General features: G+C 36.0%; 1 protein-coding gene and 1 pseudogene across 5 annotated transcripts in view; one reads left to right on the forward strand and one right to left on the reverse strand.

The window, feature by feature from the left end:
• SLC4A7 (solute carrier family 4 member 7) overlaps positions 1-24,090 on the reverse strand; it is a 125,119-nt gene that overhangs the window by 78,651 nt on the left and 22,378 nt on the right. For 4 of the 5 annotated variants that reach the window (XM_029241690.1, XM_029241689.1, XM_029241693.1 and 1 more), the window contains exons 2-3: positions 4,301-4,382; positions 119-265 (exon numbers count right to left, since the gene is read on the reverse strand). In XM_029241690.1, coding sequence (XP_029097523.1) covers positions 119-265; positions 4,301-4,382 — 229 coding nt within the window. Of the gene's footprint in view, positions 1-118; positions 266-4,300; positions 4,383-16,021; positions 16,416-24,090 lie in introns of those variants that run through there. The other variant, XM_029241694.1, reaches the window with a different exon arrangement.
• Positions 4,716-6,030, forward strand: LOC114907042 (annotated as a pseudogene).

Raw genomic sequence — 24,090 nt, forward strand, 5'->3', positions numbered from 1 at the left:
ATACTGTGTCTGAGTTATAGCAGAAATACAATTTTAAAAAGGAAATATTTAATTAAAAAAAAAAAACTTTCCAGGAAAGAACCTTAAACTGTTAATGGAGAACTTTCCATTCTCTTACCGTAAGAAGGAGATTCCCGTCCATCTTCTCTGTCTGAGTCTTTGTCTTTTCTTCTCCGGTGGTGATGTTTGTGTCCACGATGCCTGTGACGCCTGCGACTCTCTTTACTAAATGGGACGTGGACACCTATATACACAGCTCGATGACCTGGTAAAACGTTCGGAAACATTACTGGCAGACCTCATTTTATTGCACATCACAGATACTGTGTTTTTTTCAAATAGAAGGTTTGTGGCAACCTTGCATTGAACCAATGTATCAGCACTATTTTTCCAACAGCATTTGCTCACCTCCTGTCTCTGTGTCATGTTTTGACAGTAATTCTTGCAATGGTTCAAACTTTTTCATTATTATTATATTTGTTATGGTGGTCCATGATCATTGATTTACTATGGTGATTGTTTGGAGGCACCACAAACCATGCCCATATAAGATGGTGAACTTAATCGATACATGTTGTATGTGTTCTGACTGCTCCCCTGACCATCCGTTCACCCATCTCTCTCCCTCTCCTTGGGCCTCCCTATTCCCTAAGACACAGCAATGCTGAAATTAGTCCAATTAAAAACCTTACAACAGCCTCTAAGCGTTCAAGTGAAAGAGGCGCACATCTCTCACCTTAAATCAGAAGCTAGAAATGATTAAGCCTAGTGAGGAAGGCATGCTGAAACTGGCATAAAGCCAGGCCCTTGTGCCAAACAGCCAAGAAGTGAAAGCAAAGGAAAAGTTCTTGAAGGAAATTAAAAGTGCTACTCTAGTGAACACACAAATGGTAAGAAAGTGAAACAGCCTTACTGTTGATAAGGAGAAAGTTTTACTGGTCTGGATAAAATGTAGACAAAACAGCCTTCTATTGGAAGAAGATGCCATCTAGGGCTTTCATAGCTAGAGGAGAAGACAATGCCTGGCTTCAAAGCTTCAAAGGACATGCATGCTAATGCAGCTGGTGATGTGAAGTTGAAGCCAGTGTTCATTTACCATTCTGAAAATCCTAGGGCCCTTAAGAGTCATGCTCAGTCTATTCTGCCTGTGCTCTATATATGTATTTTTTTTCCTTCCTTCCTTCCTTCCTCTCCTTCCTTCCTCCCTCCCTCCCTCCCTTCCTTCCTTCCTTCCTTCTGAAAATCCTAGGGCCCTTAAGAGTCATGCTGAGTCTATTCTGCCTGTGCTCTATATATACTTTCTTCCTTCCTTCCTTCCTTCCTTCATTCTTTCTTTTTTATTTAACTTTAGTTGATTTACAATATTGTGTTAGTTTACATGTATAGCTTCAGATTCTTTTCCATTATAGGTTATACAAAACCTGGATGACAGCGCATCTGTTGACAACAGAGTTTACTCAATATTTTAAGCCCACTGTTGAGACCTACTGCTCAGAAAAAAGATTCCTTTCAAAGTATTACTGCTCATTGACAAGGCACCTAGTTACCCAAGAGCTCTGATGGAGATGTACAAAGAGATTAATGATGTTTTCATGCCTGGTAACACAACATCCATTCTGCAGCTCATGGATCAACGAGTCATTTCAACTTTCAGGTCTTGAAGGCTATAGCTGCCATAGATAGTGACTCCTCTGATAGATCTGGGCAAAGTTAATTGAAAACCTTCTGGAAAGGATTCACCATTCCTTCCCAGATGCCATGAATAGCATTCATGATTCATGGCAAGAGGTCAAAATATCAACATTAACAGGCATTTGGAAGAAGCTGATTCCAGCCCTTGTGGATGACTTTGAGGGGTTCAAGACTTCAGTGGAGAAAGTCACTGCAGATGTGATGGAAACAGCAAAAGACCTAGAATTAGAAGTGGAGCCTAAAGATGGGACTGAATTGCTGCCAGCTCATGATAAAACTTGCTTCCTACTGATGAGCAAAGAAAGTGGTTTCTTTGGATGAAATCTACTCCTGGTGAAGCTGCTGTGAAGATTGTTGAAATGACAACAAAGGATTAGAATATTGCATAAATTTAGTTGATAAAGCAGAGGCAAAGGCAGGGTTTGAGAGGACTCTAATTTTGAAAGACATTCTACTGTGGGTCAAATGCTATCACACAGCCTTGCAGGCTACAGAGAAATCATTCATGAAAGGAGGAGTCAATCAAAGTGGCAAACTTTATTGTTGTCTTATTTTAAGAAATCAACCCCAACCTTCAGCAACTATCACCCTCATCAGTCAGCAGCCACCAACATCAAGGCAAGACCCTCCACCAGCAAGAAGATTATGACTTGCTGAAGGCTCAGACGATGGTTACCATTTTTTAGCAATAAAGTATGTTTTAGTTAAGGCATGTACATTGTTTTTTAGACATAATGCTATTCACACTTTAAACAGACTACAATATAGCATGAACATAACCTTTATACGCACTAGGAAACCAAAAAAATTCACGTGACTCACTTTACTGCAATATTCACTTTATTGCAGTGGTCTGGAACCAAACCTGCAGTATCTCTGAGTATTGCTAGTATTAGTTTTCCAAAAAGGAAAAAAAGTAACATACACAGAAGTATACAAAATTTACTATGATAAAAAAGAATTATGGGGCTTCCCTGGTGGTGCAGTGGTTGAGAGTCCGCCTACCGATGCAGGGGACACGGGTTCATGCCCCGGTCCGGGAAGATCCCACATTCCACGGAGTGGCTGGGCCCGTGAGCCATGGCCGCTGAGCCTGCTCGTGCTCCGCAACGGGAGAGGCCACAACAGTGAAAGGCCCACGTGCCGCGGAAAAAAAAAAAAAAAAAAAAAAAGAATTATGTATAAGTTCATGTAATTAACAATGCTAGTCTCCTGTTACTTCTCTTATTTTACAGAGCACCAAGGGCTCTGTTATACCAAGGGCTAATTACACCAAGGGCTAATACCATCGACTGATAAATACACTAGATACACAGGTTACTTTAAAAAAACGGGTTTTTTTTCCATTTCAGGAAGCAAATGTGGAGAACACTTATTTGTGTCTCTTTCCACCTCTTTTTGTAAAGCAATGGCCCCATTCAGCTGTCACAGAAGACTTTAACTCAATAATGTAGGTCTCAAAAAGACCCCAAAATAAGTCTATCAAAACATCTGCCATGAACACCACCTTAAGCAAGTGTTCAGGGTTAACATAACAGGGTAAGTTATGTCGATAACAGGCTAAGTTATGTCAATAACACCTGTCCACAGGTGAGAGGGGCACATCACATGCGGTATGCTCCTCACATACCCATGATCTGGGCTATGAGATTATAATGTCACAATGTGACATTAGACAAACCCATATTTTGGGACATTCTATTAGTATCTAACCACTACTCTTCCAAATGTCAAGGTCATGAAAAATGGGGAAAGATCTAGAAACTGTCATAGATTACAGGAGGCTAAGGAGACCTGACAACTAAGTGTCCTATCACAACCTAAGCTGTTCAACGGGATCCTGGGACAGAAAAAGAACACCAGTGGAAAAACTAGTAAAATCTGAATAAAATCTGTAGTTTAGTTAGTAGTATTGTATCAATGTTAATTTCTTCATTTTCATAAACTTACACCTAAATAAAATGTTAACATTAGAAAAAGCTGGGTGAAACGTATACAGGGGACACTCTGTACTACCCTTGCAACTCTTCTGTAAATCTAAAATTATTTCAAAAAAAAGAAAGAAACAAAAAAACCATTTGTCAGGACTTCTTCCGGCTCAGGAAAACAGATTGGCAAATAACTCATTTGCTACACAATTCTATGCTGAGGTTTTTATAAGTACTTTAAAAGGCTGATTAACAGACATATAAAACTAACGTTTAGATGACAACTAGTCATAACTGTGGCTTATTAGTCTGGCACGCTATAGTTTGCTCATAATTCAAATTACCCAGGCTGTTAGAAAAACAATTAAAGAATTAACTCATTTTATAATTGTGGCATTTCAATTTCCAAGATAAGTAATGGTAACCATCAGTAAAGTTTGAAAAGCATTCTGATATTTATATTTCAGGGAATGTTCTATTTGCAGATATGAGTAGTGGTTAAATGGGGTTTTGCTGTATTATTCTTCTTTAAACTATATTTAGAAAAGTGTTGAACACTCTTCTAAATGTATGCTCTACAATGACAACAACAAATATTTCAACAAATAATAGGTAAAGGACACTAACAAACATTCATTAGTAATTTATCCTGCTAATCAAGTTACTTTAAACAAACTTACTTTCTAGTTCTTCTTTTTCAAACTTGGTGTTCACAGTTGAGCTGGTTTTGCCAAGATCTACAACAGCTTCTTCATCGGGACCCTAAAAAGAAATTATTCCCATTCACTCATGAAATCAATATATACTGAGGACCTACTTAATAGGGTGTGTTATTTGAGACAGCCAAAAATATGTAACAGATTGCCTTCCTCTCAAAGAACTGAATTCGTAATATAGCTAACTGTATTCTTTCAAAAGTATGTTTATAGGCTTTTTTTTTTTTTTTACTCTACAGAAGACCATTCAAAAATCTCATGGAAAGAACTGAAATGACAAAGATTTTTCACTGGTCTTCTATGGAAGTTACTGGTAACTGGTACACATACTCACTTCAATGGAACAACCCTCCAGATCAGAAATTAAAGAAAATCGGGGATGAGGGAAACCCTTAGGTATCAATATAGAATACTTTTCTTTCCTTCTTCTTCTTTTTTTTTTTTTGCTCCTAGGTACTCTTAACCAAAAAAAAAAAAAACCCCGCTTATTAGCTCAGCTACATTGGATATTGGATTGGATTATGGTTAAACATATAATGATCAAAAATAAGTCCATAGACTTAACATGTAGTATCACTTTCACTCATAAGTTACCAAGAAACAATCAAAGTTATATGAACTTTTTATTTCTCTACAAAGGAAAAGCCATGCCAAAATGTAACCTCTAAGCAGAGTCCAGCTTTGAGTTGTGGAAGTCAACCTTTACAATTTTGTTCCATTCTTCAGCTCAACAAAAAGACTAACCATATTTACTGTAAAACACTACACAGACTATTTTTAAAAGAAAATTTTAGCTTAAATTTCCCTTCTCAACTTCTTAACTTTCAAAAGAACATTATATAATCCTCATTAACTACTTATTATGAACTTAGTATGTACAAGATTCTGCGTCACTGACTGAGACAGATGGACGAAGCCCCTTCCCTTCAGAAGTCTTAATGTGAGCTGTGGCTCACACTGGCCTCATGCCCAGCAGGGCTCTGCAGCCTCACAGACCTTCACTGCTGATGGGCATGGCCAGCAGAGCCACCATGAGGTGGCCCTACAGGTGCACCCAGACTCAGTGGGCAAGAGTGATGAGGAGGACAGCACCTGCCACTTCCAGTTCCTCAAGGAAGTCTGTTCCGTCTTAAGTGACAGAGACGAAAGAGCAGAGTACAACGAGCAGGGGACAGTGGATAAGGACTCCGCTGTACTCAACCAAACCTGGGACTGGGACACACACTGGAGGAGGACACTCAAGGTTCTGAAAAGATAGACAAAGGTTCTGAGGAAGAGCAGACTGATGTGACAAAGGCCTATCTGAACTTCAAGGGTGACATGGATCAGTTTGTGGAGTGTGCATGTGTGTAGTACAGAGGAACCCAGAATATGGAACCTCATTTGGCAAGGCATTCATACTGGAGAAATCCTGTCCCACAATGCCTCTGTCAAAGGATCAAAGCAAGAGATGAACGGAAGGAAAAGGATGGCCCAGGAAGAGGCTAAAAAAACACAGAAATGAGCAGAGAGGAGCCAGGGCTTGATGAAGAGGTAGATGACCTAACCAGCCACTCAGGCAGGCAAAAAGATGGGCAACCGGAAATGGATGATATTCCTGCTCAGAAAGAAGCAAAGTACTACAAACCTCCCAAAGGAGAAGAGGAAAAAAACCCCAACAGCTTTCAAGAAAGAAAAGAACTAATCTAATTTGTTCTCTTTCATGGTCTTTATGCTTTAATTGATAACTTTATAGTACTCCACTATCAGTTTTTTAGAAGGAAGTTATTTTATCCATCAGATGACAGTTATTTTTCCCCATGGTCTCCATGGTTGCTCACTGCCTAGCACTTCCTCTCCATTTAAAACAATAAACCAGAAGGACATATAATGCAGTCAGCTTCTCACCACTTTCCATGTCCAAGCATCAATTGGAGGGCCAGTTTGTTTTAGAAAGGATCAAACAGGAGTTTGGGTAAAATGATCTTTTAAGGTCTCCTCTAACTCTTGACCTTAAAATATCTTACTTTTTGGGTATAGGTTTTTTTTTTCAGTGCATACAAAATAAATTCATATACAATTATTCCTTGCTATCCAAACTCTCAGTGTCTTAATTCTTATATCTTAAAACTCAGGAACTGAATCAATTTGATTAAATTTTCAAATATATTCCCTACTATCCAAACCCTCACTATTTGCTACCCGAAACTCAGAAACAGACACAGTATATTAAGGAAATGCAGATCTCAATATCCAAACTTACTTTCTGAAGGAAGGCTAGATATCCAAACTGTAGAATCAAATAGACCTGGATATCAAGAGGTCTTGTATATGACTCTAAAGGACTAGGATTCAATTTAATACAGGAAACTCAGAAGTTAAATGACTTGCTAAGGCTTTACATCTAAAGGACTGGGAAACAGGCTGTGTAGACCATTATACATTTTCATATAGTAGACTAAGAAAGAAGAGACAGCTGTATGTGTGGTAACCTACCTCACAGCAGTCACACTCCCTTAATATTGAGGAAAGGCTAAAAGTAGGAAACACACACACACGTACAAGAATGAAGAACTAATCATTACCATCCATTAAGCATGCCACACTCTAAAACCATTCCTCCAATGATGTCATGCTATTTAGTCACTAAGCATGCACAGGTAGGTACAAAAAAGAAGCTGCCTCTCAAACAAAAGACACAGATGTTGTATGATCCAAGAGGTAGCACAGTGTGTATTCTAAAAGGGATTAACTGCTCCCATTCCAAACTTTCGTTTCAACAGAACAACTGCCAAGGAAGCAAAACAATATACTTATCTCTCATCCTTAACAAACAAACAAAAAAACCTCTTTTATTCCTATGCAGATGTACTTACATGTTTAGATGTACTAACACTAATCAGCTAACACTATGAAACAGCTAAGTTGGGCAAGCTCACAATATTTATTTAAAATACACATACTCTTTGACCTGTAAACATCTACCACAGAAAAATACTGCCACGTGTGCCAAAAGGGGCATGTAAAAAAGAGGATGTCCATCTATTCATCTTCTCATGGTCCACTCACCTTGCTCTCCTTAGATACCCTCTTTGAAGCCTGGAGTAAGTGACTCAAAGCCAAGTGAATATATAATTTTATTGTTACTGTTTGGGTTTTCAATGAGAATGCTTTCATGCATAACTTGTAGAAAAAACTAAGGTTAAAATTTTTGAAGTCTGGAAAATTTACAACACTGTTTAAAAAAAAACAAACAAAAAAAACAGGGAGGGGGTATCTGCATTTCTCCCTTCCCTTAAAAACATTATCTACTTTTCAACAACTGTGAAACATGAATCAGAAAGGCACACACATTGCCCATCTCAACATATTACAAGTAATTCATCGAAATATGCAGGTGCATATGGCTATATATTGAAAATATATATATTTTCTGAGGGATAAATATATCCCTCAGAACGAAGGGATTGACGTTTCAAGGTAGAAATACACTTCTGAAAAAACACTGCATTTTTAATTCTATCACCTTAGGATAAGCTTTAAGCCATGTTTCTAAATATAGATCTAGTTAAGACACTATATAAAGTACAATTTTATTTGAGTTCCTTTTTGAAATAGATGTAAAAAATACATGTAAATATTTAAAAGTTTAGTTAAACATCAAACCACTGACACTGTGTCACACGGATGGCTGGGGAAGCAGAAACAGACAACCCTGTAGTGTTTAATTTTCTGTTAACAATAAAAATGTAATTTTGGTAATTTTTAAAAAGAATAAATTCAAGTTTCAATTTAATGTGTCAGTTACTTTTAAATCTGTATCTAGAAAAAACTCTTCTTCATTTTTTAACTCCAAGAATATAGTGGAAAACTAAAAATAGCAAAAGCAAAGAGCCACCCCTGACATCAAAATGTTTTCGTTCCTAACCTCAGATGAGTAAGCCACACAAGCCAGTCCTTATAAAGCCTACCTAAAATGAAATAAAGCCAAGGCACTGGGAAAACTCAAATACATGGAAGAATAAAAAGGCACCCTAAGTATACCAATGCAAGATTGACTCACTCTAATCTTAAGAAAATTATTTTGCCTTGGTTTCAATTTTTTATTTATAAAATAAGGTAACTATCCAGAATAAAACTGCTCTACAACACAGAAGACAACAGATTTAAGAATTATCCATATAAGATCACTAAGAAAGTTTAAATTCTCTTTATATGAAGTAACAAATGTGCAAGGTTATTTACTGCAGCTTGTAACTGGAAAAGACTGGAAACCATCCCCAGGGGCCCTTAAAAGAGGAAAGGCAATGTATTTGATGGAATACCAAGCTACTAAAAAAAATTAAGATGCTATATACTGACATGAAAAATATTTAAGACCTATTATAAAATGAAATACACACAAGGTAGAGAACCACACGTACAGCATACTACTTTCTGTATAAGAAAGTCCCTAGAAGAGGAATATCTGAATTTACACAATGAACACTGAAACTGAAAGGACATACAAGCAAACAGTATAACTGGTTACCTCTGATTTCTGGATTTATTGTTTTTCTTATATTGCTTTGATTTATTTTAACCTTGTGAACACAGAGGTAGACTTAAGTATAAAATCTTTTGAAAGCCATGTCACCTATCTACTTGGTCCTCATCTACAAGTGTTACTTGCCCTTGAAAGAGCTGTGAGGCGAGGTGCCATGTGAGTGTGCCAAGCACAAGGGCACAAGCACAGAAGAGGCCCACATTTTACTGAATCTAAATAAGGAGACTAAAAATGCTTTCTCATCTACCATACAGCTTTAAAACTAGATTAATTAGCAAAGTCTTAACAATTACAGAAACAAATACCTATTAATTTCCTAATTAAAACTGATATGAAGATTCAAAATATATCCTGAAATAGTATTGTGGTTGTATAGGAGAATTATTCATAGGAAATGCGTTCCTAAGCATCTAGGATGAAATGCCAAGAGAAGGCAACTAACTCTCATAAGAATCTAGAACTGTATTACTTTAAGAGATTTTCAGATTTTATGATATATTATAAATTCAGACACACCTAGAGAGTTTGTTAAAATTCAGCTTCCTGTGCCCAGTGCTGGAGATGCTGACCCAGTAGTTTAGGTGGAGCCCAAGCACCCGTATTTTCAATAACCTCTGTGTGATTCTGCTGCACGCCAGTCTGCACACCATGTCCTCAGTTATGTTACAGACTTAAGCTATATATATTTAAAATGCTCTTCAAGAGAGGCTGCTTCCTGCCCTTAACCATTTTAGGAGGGCTTATAGGGACCACTCCCACGTCATTCACATTGTTTTAATCCTTCAGAAAATGAAATATACATTCCAATTCACAAGAAAACACTGTAAAGTTACTATATACTTTCACTGTATTACAAGCAACCCTAAATCTATTTCTTCCAAATATTGCCAATTCCCAATCTTATCCCACCTACTACCAAGAGTTGAACTTAATATTAAAAAAACTTTAAATTTATGGGCAAAACGCTTAAGGGTAAGCAAATAATCTTTCCTAATCCAGGTAAAAGGAGAAATCATCAGTGAATACTGTTTCACAAAATAAAAAGCCAAAGAATGATATTCATAGTTTCTAAAGAATTCACTTGGCATTTTTTGATTGATTCATTACTCTAAAATAGGTGGAAGAGACGTAAAAGGTATATGGAAAATTAAAGCAATTTAAAATCACAAATTTTAAACTCAGGCAATCATGTGATTCCGACAGAAAAAAATTTAAAACCCTGGGAAAAATGCTTTGTCACCAGACAGAGGAGGAACTGGATAGATTCAGATACTGGAACACAAAGTTTCAGAAATTTTTATTTTAAATACACACCCTAAGAAAAAGTTACAAAGGGAAAAAGTGAAGAGGTCAAAGAATATAAGAGCAAGAGAACTCAAAGAGGTGTGAGGTGTTAAAACTCACAATTGACAGATTCCAATAATAAAGAAGATTATTAGTGAAACACTATTGTCAGAAACTTCATTACAAAGCACAAGAGTCATGGACAAATGGAAAGCCTCATTAGGGTCTATCTGAAATTATAAATCACAAATATTTATGGCACTCTTGCTATGAGGAGATACTTATATTCATTCCAAGTTCTAACTCAGCACACACACCAAAAAACACATAGGAATCACTTACTTTAGGTTATCGAGTATATATAAATTGATTAACAGAAATGAGGATAATAATAAAATCTATTTCTGAAATGGGCTTTTAAAAAAACTATCTCAACTTTATCAGTAACTAAAATGTATAGAAAAGCACAGGCATTCTGCACAAAAGGAAAAACACACATACACAAAGATCCAGTAGATGTTTTATAGCAGAAGGTCTAGCAGGTATTCTGTCAAAATTCCCCAATTTCGGTCAGCCGGGGTTATCATTAGCTAGGTATTTTTAGAATTCCATTGAATTTTTTTTACCAAAAATCGACAAGAAAAAAACAGGAAATCCCTCAGCAATATGGTCTATTTGTCTATTCTTTCCCTGGTTAATACCCCTGACCGCATGAATCTGATGGACCATAAAAAAAAGTCTCATTTCCTTAAATAAAGACTAGGAGTTTGGACTCATCCATTCATTCAACAAATATCTACTGAGTGTATGTACACTATGTGCTGAGCATCATTCCAGATACTGAGGATACATCAGTGAATAAAAAACTGTAATATAATCAAATGGCCAGCTTATCAGTTAATTTACAGCTAAGGTAGGGCTCCCCACGATAAGAAATCAAGGCGTAAATGAATTATCTTCTCCATTCCTGATGAATAAATGAGGTCTCACAGACTCATAGGTATGGATGGGTTTTACTTTTCCATTTCAATCTTCTCATTTTACACACACACACACACACACACACACACACACACACACACACACACCCCACAGAGCTTAAGGGACTTGTTCTTTATCCAGGAGACAAGAGACCAAGGTCACTGTAATACAGGCTGAGAATACACAGTACTTTATAGTATTTATTAAAACTTGTAATTATATATTTATGTAACTAGCTGCTTAACTGTTTCCCAGCCTGAACAATAAGCTCCAAGAAGAAGGGAATCATGTCCATTTTGCTCACCACTGTCTCCTCAGCATCAAGCAGGGCCTGGGCCTTGGTTAAATACTCATTGACTGTTGTGTATATTCCAAAGGACAAGACACTGGGCTAAAAAATTTATATTGGATACACTTAAGGCCTCCTTATGAACACAATTAAAGCTTAAACATAGATAGGTACTCAACAGTTTGGAATTTAATCAATCAGTTTATAAACAAAAAAGCCCAGCACCAACACATGATAAAATCAAAATTCAATTCACTAGTAGGAATTCCCAGCAAAATCTAATCTAAGTTTTGTATCAAACAGGTCTTACCAATATCTCTCATAGTCATTTATCCTGCCTGAAAAGCCAAAATTCACAATTTGTACTGTCTTGGTCAAATGATAAAAATGAGACTTTAACATGCCAAAGGCATATTAGGGGGAAAGGAGTGTTAAAAGATTATTTAACAATAAAGTCATAAACCTAGGCTATTATCCTCTTCTGACACCTGAGGTTTACAAAATCCATTATTAAAACAGCATCAGAAGATCCCTATCACAAAGTAATTTCTTCATTATAAGACATATGGCTATAGCCCAAAAGTAACACCTCCCATAAATTATGATTATTAACCATGTAATTTCAGTTATCAAATACTTCAGTTTAGCTTCAAAACATATTTAACCATTAAGACAAAGTAACTTCTTTCCTAGTATCTTAGCCATATAAAACTGCTTAAAGCCTCATTCAAGTAACACTAACTAATCAAAAAATGAATTCTATAGAATAATAAAAATGCTACAAACATTGTTAATATAACACAAGGATTTACTCCTTTCAGCAGATGACTTCCACAGCCAAGGACACAGAGGATGATACTATTCTAAGCCAGTGCTAGTAAGCCTGACATTTCTTCAAGCTTCACTATTAAACTCTGAAAGATTCAAACTTGTTCGTAAATAAAACACAAGATCATAACTGGGTACATACAGGTAACTTCTTCTCCAGCCGAAATCTTTCCATAGTGGTATATAAATGCCTTGTTTATGATAGTGTAGTGCATCAAGTCCCTTGCAGAGTCCAGGGGCAGTGAGGACATAGCTGATTTAGGTCACTGTGCTTTACACAGATGAACCCTCTAAGTTGCTTTCATGGTACAACCAATCAGGGTCCTCTAAGTTACCTAATCTTCCAAGCTAATAACTACCACTTACGCAGGGTCAGAGCATAAGAGATCTGACAAGTAATACACACATTTAGTTATAACTGAAAATACCAAAAGAAGAATGTAGCAACCAGTTTTCAACTGAAACCTTTCTATAACAATTAATTCAAAAGAAAGCATACACTAAGGATATATGTAATGGGTGTGTGTATTTTTTTTTTTTAGAGAATAAATTTTCAAAAACATAGTTAAATCTAGCTCTTAATTTCATTTAAATTCAGGAAAGATCCAAATATATTTTCACCTGAAGAGAGTTTTGCCTTTTTATCATTACTATATTTATACCAACTTACTGTAACCATATACTGATAACAGGATTAATAAATCATATTGTGGCTTTATCATTTTACTCCCAATTAAGTATTCATATGGATAACAGCTAAAAGGGAAAAGGAAATAAGCAGCACCCCTCTAACCTTCGGACTCAAGATCTCTTTCCACCCTTAAAGACTACTTAAGACCTCAAAGGGCCTTTGTTTATAAAGTTTACCATCTATACTAACGATATTGGAAGTAAAACTAAGAAAACTTTAAAATATTTATTTAAATTCATTTTTAAAAATAAAGCCGTTACATGTTAACATAAATAACATTTTACTTAAAAAAATTTTCAAAAACAAAACAAGATTTAGTGAGAATAGCTTTTACATTTTTTCAAATCTCTTAATATCTGACTTAAGAGAAGATGATTGGATTCTCATATCTACTTCTGTAATCAATCTCATATGATTTGTTATTTGGTTGAAAGATATGAAAAAAATCCAAGTTCAGACAAATACTCTATTGGAAAAGGGAGAAGTGTTCTAATACTCTTTTCAGGTGACTGGATATTCCTCTCTGATGTGTCACCAAACTCAACAAGTACTCATTCTTAAGGTCTTTTTGCGGTACGCGGGCCTCTCACGTTGCGGAGCACAGACTTCGGACGCGCAGGCTCAGTGGCCATGGCTCACGGGCCTAGCCGCTCCGCAGCATGTGGGATTTTCCCGGACTGGGGCACGAACCCGTGTGCCCTGCATCGGCAGGCGGACTCTCAACCACTGCGCCACCAGGGAAGCCCAACAAGTAGTCATTCTTAAAGGTTAGGTTGCAAGGTGGACTCTGAAACCATTTCAAGTGAATGTTTTACATACTGCTACATTAAAATCCATTGGTCTATCATATACTTTGAATGGATCTCTCATCCATTTGTAAAATTTCACACTTCATTATACAATATTTTTAAAAATCACATTTGTTAATATTATCAATAATCTCGTAAGTTTTAAGTGTTGAGAACAGATACGTTTTTCAAAATTATAATTTTGTTTTATGAAAGCTAGACTCATTATCATTAGTAGCAAGTACCATGAGTTGTTTTTCTTGAAGTGACAGACTCACTTCATTTCTTTCTGAGGAAATATCTGTCAAATGTCAAGTCCGAATAACCATAGTTAGTTTGTCCGTTCTTTCAAGTAAAAATGGCATCCTGAGAAAAAAAGCAGCTAGAGGAGCTCACAATTCAAGCAAACATACCAGAGCTTTTTCTCCAGACAACCCACTGTACCTCAGTATACAGATGTATTTCTATGCATGCTTCCTATTCTGTCATTTGGAATATTAAAGCAATGTATTCTCAAAGGCTCGGATTTAACAAAATAATAAGTTTTTACTGCTTCATCAAGGACATTCTTTTCTTCAGTGAAGTTTTGTTTTGCTTTTAAACGGAGAGTGCCTGGTGGTGCTGCCTGGTGCCTCCCTGAGTCTCACCCAGCACTGCTCCCGCACCATCCGCACAAACTTCAACCCAGGGGAAAAAGGCAAGTAGTGTCCCAGTATTATTATGAAAGTAATTTTGATCTTGCAGATCCTCTGAAGGGATTTCAGGGACTGGCAGGGGTCCCTGAATAGCACTTTGAGAACAATTAAAAAATTCAGGTTTAAAACATAGAACTGGGCTTCCCTGGTGGCGCAGTGGTTGAGAGTCCACCTGCCGATGCAGGGCACACGGGTTCGTGCCCCGGTCCGGGAAGATCCCACATGCCGCGGAGCGGCTGGGCCCGTGAGCCATGGCTGCTGAGCCTGCGCATCCGGAGCCTGTGCTCCGCAACGGGAAAGGCCACAACAGTGAGAGGCTTTCGTACCGCAAAAAAAAAAAAAAAATTAAAAAAAAAATAATATATACATATAAAAAAAATAGAACTGAAGAATTGTAGGTGAATATTCTTTTCATTTTCTCTATGATGCTGTTTGTTCAATGAATATTTTAATGTGTATAGAAGGAGAGAAGATTAAAAAGTATTATCTTGTTACTCTGTTTTCTAGAAAAATGATAAAACATTTATTATACGTATTATGTGCTAAAACTATGCTAAACATTATCATATATATTATACAGCACATTCAGATATTTCATTTTCTCCTCTCAGCTCTGACTAAAGCTCAGAGAAGTGAAGTCACTTCTCCAAAGTCCCAGAGCTAGTAGGCAGTGGATTTAGGGTTCAAACCTAGTCCTTCTCAATTCATACTTTTCTTCTACTCCAACTACATATAATAAAATTTAAGAAAAAAATTTCAATAATAGTTGAATAAAACAAAATTCTAACTGAACACAGATGAATAAAATAAAATGTTTACTGAATTCAAATAAAATGTAATCTAAATTAAATCAGAAATATGTTCTGTGAATAGACAGACTTGCTTCCTGGTAAACAAAGCAAACAAATGATAATTTCTATAGAAATATCTATATCCCAAAAGTAAAGTCTTACTACCAGCTAATCCTGTAGAACTTACTGACAACATGCACCAAATAACAAAATAAGTTTAAATTGAAATAATATATATCAAACAAAAAAACACTTTATTTTATTTTATTTTTATTTTTTGCGGTATGCGGGCCTCTCACTGCTGTGGCCTCTCCGCTGCAGAGCACAGGCTCCGGACGTGCAGGCTCAGCGGCCATGGCTCATGGGCCTAGCCGCTCCGCGGCACGTGGGATCTTCCCGGACCGGGGCACAAACCCGTGTCCCCCGCATTGGCAGGCGGACTCTCAACCACTGCGCCACCAGGGAAGCCCAAAAAAACTTTATTTTAATCTTCCATGATCTATATGAAACAGTAGATACCAGGCAAAAGACATGACACAGCCTTCAAGTACAGTTTTGGTTTTAGTAAGCTTCTCTAAGAATTGGAAACCCCAATGACATCAACAGCTACAATAAAAATTTTTTAATTTTTAAAAACTTCAACCTTTCTATGATTTACACTTGGCAAATGAACATAAATCTGAAGAAACAAATAAAAATAATGTATGTTATTCACTGATTTTTAAAATCCTCAATACATCAATCCTGGAGTAAAGAACATCTACAAACAATCAGGTTCAAAACCAATTTCCACAATGACTTCTTGAAATTTACCTGCTGTGGAAATTCTTGGCCCTTGCCACTGGTATTTAAGAGCTTAATCTTCTGGTGTGGCACATGTCTCATGCCCACTGGATTACAAGAGCCCTCAGCATAGGGACTTAGGTAGAAGGAAGGGAGGGAGAGAAAAAGAAGAAGCTTAACAGGCCTCAGGGGAAAAGGAGGAATTCGGTGCATACAATTTTTTAATTTCCCAAATTGCAAAACAAAATGTTATTCATCAAAATACAGAAGATCCATCTTTCCAATATGTTACCTGTTATGACACTATCCTGGGCACTACTAAACCAATATTCAAATAACAATTTTAAATCAAGTTTTACAGGTTAAATAGAAAGGTAAAGTCAGTTTTAGTCTACTACTTTCTTGAAAAATAAAGATATTAACTCAACATATAAACTCAGGAATTTTAATCTGGCTAGTCCTTTAAAGATTTCTTTTCAGTTTTATTTTACAGCAATACTTAATCCTTTTAAACCAATCTATTGAGGTATGACTGGCATGTAAAAAGCTATACATATTTAATATATACAACTCGATTGAGTTTGGGGTAGGTATACACTCATGAAGCCATCACCACCTTCAAGACCACAGACATATCTGTCACCTCTCAAAGTTTCCTCCCAGCCCCATATTATCATTATTATTTGTGTGTGTGTGCCTGTTCATGTGCGTGTTAAGAACACTTAACTTGTCAGATCTACTCTTAAAAAATGTTAAGTATACAATGTGGTACTGTTAGCTATAGGCACTATGCTGTACATATTACTTATCTTGCTTAACTGAAACTTTGTACCCTTTGACCATCACCTCTTCATTTTCCCCACCTCCTAGTCCCTGGCAACCACCATTCTACTCTGTTTCCATGATTTTGACTATTTTAGATTCCACATATAAGTGCAATCAGACAGGATTTGTCATTCTGTATCTGGCTTATTTCACTTAGCAATAAACATGTTTACACGGATCAAAAAAGTCTCACTTGTTCCCTTGGTTTCTCTGCCCGATTTTCAACCTTTTCTCCATTTTTATAACACAAATATAAGTATATATGCATATACACTTACCAAAAAAGGTAGCTACATACAACTCATTGTTGTATACATAACTTACTTTTTTCCACTTAAAAATCCTTGTTTTTTCTGCATCAGTATACGGAAACTACATTTTAATGTGATTTATTAAATTAACCTGTGTATGGTAGAAAAATTCAAGTCTTACAGAAGTGTTCCCAAATAAGCATTCCTCCCATCCCACTTCCACTGACCAGATATAACTACTTTCTGTTTCTGCCTTATAATTGTTCTTGGTTGACATCATAATTTTAAATAATGTACCATTTGAGACAATATCTGTTTATTCTACAAAAAGAAAAATTAGATTTTTTTTCACCCACATATACCTTTTTCACTTACAATCTCCCTTCCACATCTCGGTTTTAATTAGATTTTCATTTTTATATCAAGATTGATAACACTTACATTCTCCATTTTTATAATGAAGGCTTCTAAGCTGTGTCCTCTAGCTAATTCTAAAATTTTAAAACCTGTGCTCAAAAGCATTTGAAGGCACATGTGCATGCACTACCCAGAAGTACATGGAGGTAACCCTGGTGGCCACCCCTAACCAGTGGGGTTTGGGAAGCTGATAAATGCTTTGCATGCCTCCTCCATCCCTCAGGCAGACAGGTCTGAGACACAGTACACAAGGGTCCTCTGAGGGTCTGCGGGACTGAGGGCCAGCCACACACTTCAATGGCCAGTCTCTCACTTATGCTCGCAGAGGCTTCCTCGCATCTCTTTAATTCCCTGTCCCTCACTCTTGCTTCTTGATCTCACTTCACAAATAAATTACCTGCAGAGCCCTTGTCTCAGACTCTACTTCTGGGAAAACCCACGCTAACACATCCAACAAAAATGTATACATACATGCACCAAAAAGACATGTAAAAGAATGTTCATAGCAGCATTATTCATGGTAATATGAAACTGGAAATGATCCACATATCCAAAAACAAGAATACAAATAGATTGTGGTATATTCATACAATGTAATTCCATGAAACAGTGAAACTAAACAAACCACTGCTACAGGCAAGAACATGGATAAATCTCACATAATCTTGAGAGAAAAAAGCCAAACATATAAAACTATTCTTATGTTTTTAGTCAGGATGGTGTTACAGCAGGAGGGAGGAAGCAATGATGCGGAAGATGCTTAAGAGGGTCTTTCTGGAACGCTAGCAATGTTCTACTATTTCTTTTCTAAAGTGATAGTTACATGGATTTGTTTATTTTCTGATAATTGGCCACATTTACTATTTGTACATGTTTATGTACGTTTTACTTGAATTAAAAATAACTAAAATAAATAACTACATTATCACCAAGAAACAGAACAAGAAAGAACTTTGGAAAATTAAAAATAAGATTTTCAATGTATAAAAGGGCTAAGATTTCGAAGATAAAATATTTCAAACAGTGTAATAAAAAGAAGAGTTGGAAAACATTAAAGATAAGAGAGATAAACAATCAACCAATTCACAAGGTTCAACTTCCAAATAGTATGAGCTAAAAAGGGTAAACAGAAAATGGATTAAAGGAAATTATTACCTAAAATAAACTATGAGAATTTGCTAGAATGAAAAAGAGATATGAGCCTTTAAACTGAGCAGGCCCTGAGTGACAAGTGCATTATCTTAGGTAATAACTGTAGACTCTCAGGGAAATGTGGGTTTAAAAATGAATATTATGGAAGGAAGTGGAGGAAGAGGACAGAGACTATTATCAAGTTGGAGTTGTGAACACATTCTCTTGCTCAACCTCTCGTATTTCCAGGAGCTTTTATAATTGCTTTTGTTTGTTTTACATTCCCTGCCTGTTATGGACTGTATTGTTCCCCCTAAAAATTTATTATATTGAAGTCCTAACTAAAAATAACAGTAATAATAATAATAATTGGGAATATTAGGATTACTTAAATACTATCTGATTCAGAATCAAGATTAATGACTGGACCAACAGAAAAAGAGACCCTCTCAAACATTAAAGTCAAGTAGGTCCCTTTCCTTGTGACTTAAGTATAATGGGAATAAAAAGAACCTGCCTAAAAATGATGAGATTATTGACCAGTTACCGAAAGCAAACATATTAAAGTGCAAAATACTAAAGAGTTCACTCTTTATATGAGTCATAAGTCTCCACTATCTCTAGGATAATCCATCAATTTGTATGCTGTAGCTAATGTAACAAAGAAACAGAATTTTAAAAACCCAAAATTATCTTTATTTGCAGATGATATCATTGTGTACCAAAAATACAATAGATTCCACCAATTAGCACAAATGAAAAGATTCATTTGATGGCAGCCAGTTACAAGATAAATAAACACCAATAGCTTTTCTTTAAACTACAGATAGCAAACTAGAGATAGAGGTAGAAAAAGATCCTGTAAGGATTTTTGTCCTGTAAGGACAAAATGATAAACTACATAGGAATAAATTTAATCTAAAAAAACTATAAAATTTTATTGAAGGACACTAAATAATCTAAAGATACTCTATTCTCCTGGGTGGGTAGACTTTAAATATACCAAAAAAATAATAATAAAGCTTTCTATACTAATATAGAAATTAAAAAGTGAATCGGAATCCCAAAGGGTTATGTTTATCTTTTTAAAATGATTTTGAAGTTTCCATAAAAACTAGAATTCTCAATAAAATCATGAAAAAAAAAGAGTGCACTATGCCTAATAAATATTCCAATATACCATAAAACTATGGTAAGCTAAACAGTATGGTACCAAAATGGAAACAATTCAATATAGTAAATATTTTCAAGACAAAACAGAATGAAGAAACAGATTAAATATATATCGCAGGAAGGACCACTTGGCTCTCTAATTTGATGAAGCTGTCTACATCAAACCACAGGTAAAAATAAATTATAATGGATTAAAGATAATTTGAAGGGTAGTATTTAAAATTTAGAATAGTACTTTATATTACTGGAGTGGGGATGTATTCTTCGGCAAGATGAGAAACCTATAAGTCATAAAGAAAAAGACTGATATAGATTTCTTTACTGTATTAAGAAAAAAAAATTCGGACTTCCCTGATGGCGCAGTGCTTACGAATCCACCTGCCAATTCAGGAGACACGGGTTCGAGCCCTGGTCCAGGCAGATCCCACATGCTGCGGAGCAACTAAGCCCGTGCACCACAACTACTGAGCCTGCGCTCTAGAGGCTGCAAGCCACAACTACTGAGCCCACATGACACAACTACGGAAGCCCGTGTGCCTAGAGCCCGTGCTTCACAACAAAAGAAGCCAGTGCAATGAGAAGCCTGTGCACTGCAACGAAGAGTAGCCCCCACTCGCCGCAACTAGAGAAAAGCCCACGCGCAGCAATGAAGACCCAATGTTGCAATAAAATAGATATCTAGATAGATAGATAGATAGTATCTACAAAAAAATAAAAAATCCAACATTCGTCTAAAGCAAAGAAGACAATAAAGAGACAAGGTAGAACAAGAGGAAATATACGCAGTATAACAGACATGGCATTAAATATTTGTAATCAAGAAACTTCTTGATTTTACAGGGAAGTGAAAGGAATACAAAAATGGACAAAGAATGTGAACCAAGTAATTCCATTAAGAGAAAATACAAATGGCCAATAAATAACCACATATTATGATGGATACTCTCACTGGTGGTTCAACAAATTTTATCCATCAGATTAGCAAAAAAAAAAAAAGTCTAACATCTAAAGCTCACAAAGGCAGGGAGACACAGAGACACTCTCATACTTTCTAGTGGGAATGTAAGTTGCTCAAAACTTTCTGGAGAGTAAGCTAGCAAGAATTCATTTAAAATTTTGAGAATATCCTTTGTGTAGCAATATCACTTTTGGGTACCTACTCCACATAAATCAAAACACCAAAATATAAAGATACGGTCAAGAATGTTTACTGTTCAAACTGGCAAAAACAGAAAACAACCTGAAAGTAAATAAATATGGGAATGGCTGGTTACCGTGGAATATTATGAAGTATAAAGAATGAGACAGAACTACAAGCTCCCAGTCAAGCGGTCAGGAATATAATGGTAAGGAACAAGCAAGTTGTAGAGTTATATGCTTACTATGATCACATTTTTATGTTTTACAAAGGATAAAACTATTCTAGGATAAGGTATTACTATCTTAAACATATAAAAGAATAAATTTAGGCTCTAAAATTAAGTAATTTTCCCAAGGCCCCACAGCTGTACGTGGAGAAGCTAGAATTTAAAATCATGTCGTCGCCTCCAGGGACATGCACTTTTCAGCAGGCCACTTACAAACATTATTTTTAATTCTCACTGTAAGAAACTCTGTAAGGTAAACTGGCTGATCATTTTCCAACCCAGGGCCATCTGACTTCACAGCCTAAGCTCTTTCCTAGGCCACATACCTTCCCCTAAGTTATATTACATGTAATTTTATTTGCTCATCTGCCTTATTTTAGGGAATTATAAGTAAAATATAAAGTATTCAGTCACAAAAACATTCACCTAATTATTTCTGAATGCTTTAAATGTATTAGAAATTCAGTAACAGCTAGTAACTACCATAAAAAGCAAAAACTTTAACAAAATAAAATCAGCATCAATATTATAATAAATACGTGAAGATATTGTTTTAATTTGGTTTCCACAGAGATATCTGAAGCAAGCAGCCAAGAAAAGAAGAAAAGCTCCTGTAAAACAAATGGAAACCTGTCTAATTTTAAAACACGTTTCAAAGAGTAGCACTGCCAGTCCACACCTTTCACCGTTGCTAAATATCACCGCTCACACCAATTCAGTTTTCACCACCTATCACTAGTCTTCACCAGTGTAGTATAAGCTCTCCATCTGGTGGCCATCATTAGACATGTGGATTTTTTCTCTCACGCTGTGTTTATGATGAAGAGCAAAGAAATTGAGTTTGAAAAAACTTCCCTGACAGTTTTTCTTAAAAAACCTGGACATTTAATTTCACTCAAAAAACACTTAAATACTAAGAAGGTAAAAAACTATTGAATAAATATTCCATTTATATATTAGAATATTCAGGATATAGTGGAGTCAAATTCTTCATATGGGCATTTATACTTGCCACTGAATACTCAACGTGTTACAGTGAAATATAGAATTCCAGTCATGTTTTTAATGCTGTTTCAAATACCCGTAGCATTTTGGAATTTTGTTTTTAAACATACTTTGAAGTATATCTGTAAATTTCATGAGAATTAAACAGTTGAAGAATCTAATTCACAGATAAAATATAGTTAACATAGGATAAAAATTGTCTGTTTTATCAAAAATTTTCCAGAAACATACACATCATGACAGAAAATGACAAGTGTACTTGGCAAAGTGTATCTGTATTTTTGTTAATAATACTCCACACTTAAATGTTAGGAAGAAAGAATATGTAGCTCAATTTATATTTACATTGAGAAAATATTAGTTTAGTTATAGTGTTCCTAAATATTAATTATTTTTCGTTCTTGTAGGTCTCATCTTGGGCTACCATTAGCTAGGAAAATTAATCTAAGATATTAAAAAATAATCTGATTGGTAAGAATTTAAATACAACTGAAACTGGTTTAATACACAATTACCAAAGTCAAAATATGGCTTAATAAGTGAATTCAGATATATTTAGACTCAAGCTTTCAGCAGAAGTGAACTCCTCTCTCACTCCCTCTAAGACATTCAAAACCAGTGAGGGGTAATTTCTCTAAGTCCAAAAAATCCTCTGTCTTCTCTATTTTGAACCCTGTGACCTTTTTGCTCTATAATCCTTGAGTCTACGGACAGGGCTGCTCAGCTCTAGCACTGTTGGCTTTCAGGCTGGATATTTCTCTGCTGTGGGGTGGTCCTGTGCATTGCAGCATGGTCAGTAGAGTATCTGGCCTCTACCTACTCCACACAAGTAGCACACATAACGCTTCTCTCCCCAGTTGTGACAAACAAAATATATCCAGTAATTGTCAAATGCCCCTTAAGAAGTAAAAACACACCCCGACACTCACACCCATTTGAGAACCACTGCTTTAGAGATAACTGGGAGCTGCTACTCACTTCCAGCACTTTAAAATGCTGTGAAGAAAAAAAAATTTACCAGATTCTTCCTCGTAAGTCACCATGAACGCAAACATAACCTAAAGCCTCCATCCTTTAATAAAAACTACATTTAACAATGAACTCTACAGGAAGAAATGCATCTTTTTTTTTTTAAGAAATGCATCTTGAACTTGCATTTAGAGTTTCACTGAAAGCTACCTGATCTCAGTGTATAGACACATAAATGATGTCATGTGGATAATTGTATTCTAAAAAATATGCCTACTGTAGTTTCAATATAACACTTTCAGCTAAAGGCAAGATAGAAATGTTTTTTAAATGCATACTTTTAAAACTTTACAGATCGAACACCCAGGTTTTTGAAATGCAGAGCACCTCTACACTGACTCATCCAGACCAACTAACTACACTAGAAGATCACTGTAACTTGTTCCTGTGTTCATTTCACCACAACACAGTGTTTTGGTTAATCTGCTAAATTAAAATTCATAGTCCTACCCCGCTTAGAAGGATGCAGACTAGAGACTCAGTCAGCTTGACAGAAAAAAAAGGGGGGGGTGGGATTGAAGTAGACGCAGATATAAGAAATAAGCGACTTTAAGTGGTACCTGACAAAGAAGCCATACATCAGAGATGAGAAAGATAAAGATTAGAGGTAGCTGTTTTCTGTTCTCTTCCCTCTTTCTGAAGTTTTTGTTCAGCAAAAACTCTACAAACTTAGAACAAGTATCTAACGCTTATTTAAACTTGTAGTTAAAGACTACAGTTTAAATATACTTCTGACACCGGGCAACCAAAAGAATCCTGCCTGGAACACTCCCACAATTCCTTCCATTTGTTTTGTACTTACTGAGATAAAAGCTGTCATTTCTGAAACAGCAGTAATTTAAGAATTTAAGATTAAAATATTGCCAAATTTAATTGTTATGCAAGCAAACTGGCAAGTCTT

The sequence above is a fragment of the Monodon monoceros genome, unplaced genomic scaffold (assembly GCF_005190385.1).
Source record: "Monodon monoceros isolate NGI ecotype Baffin Bay Population unplaced genomic scaffold, NGI_Narwhal_1 Super_Scaffold_3, whole genome shotgun sequence".
Taxonomy (NCBI): Eukaryota; Metazoa; Chordata; class Mammalia; order Artiodactyla; family Monodontidae; genus Monodon; species Monodon monoceros.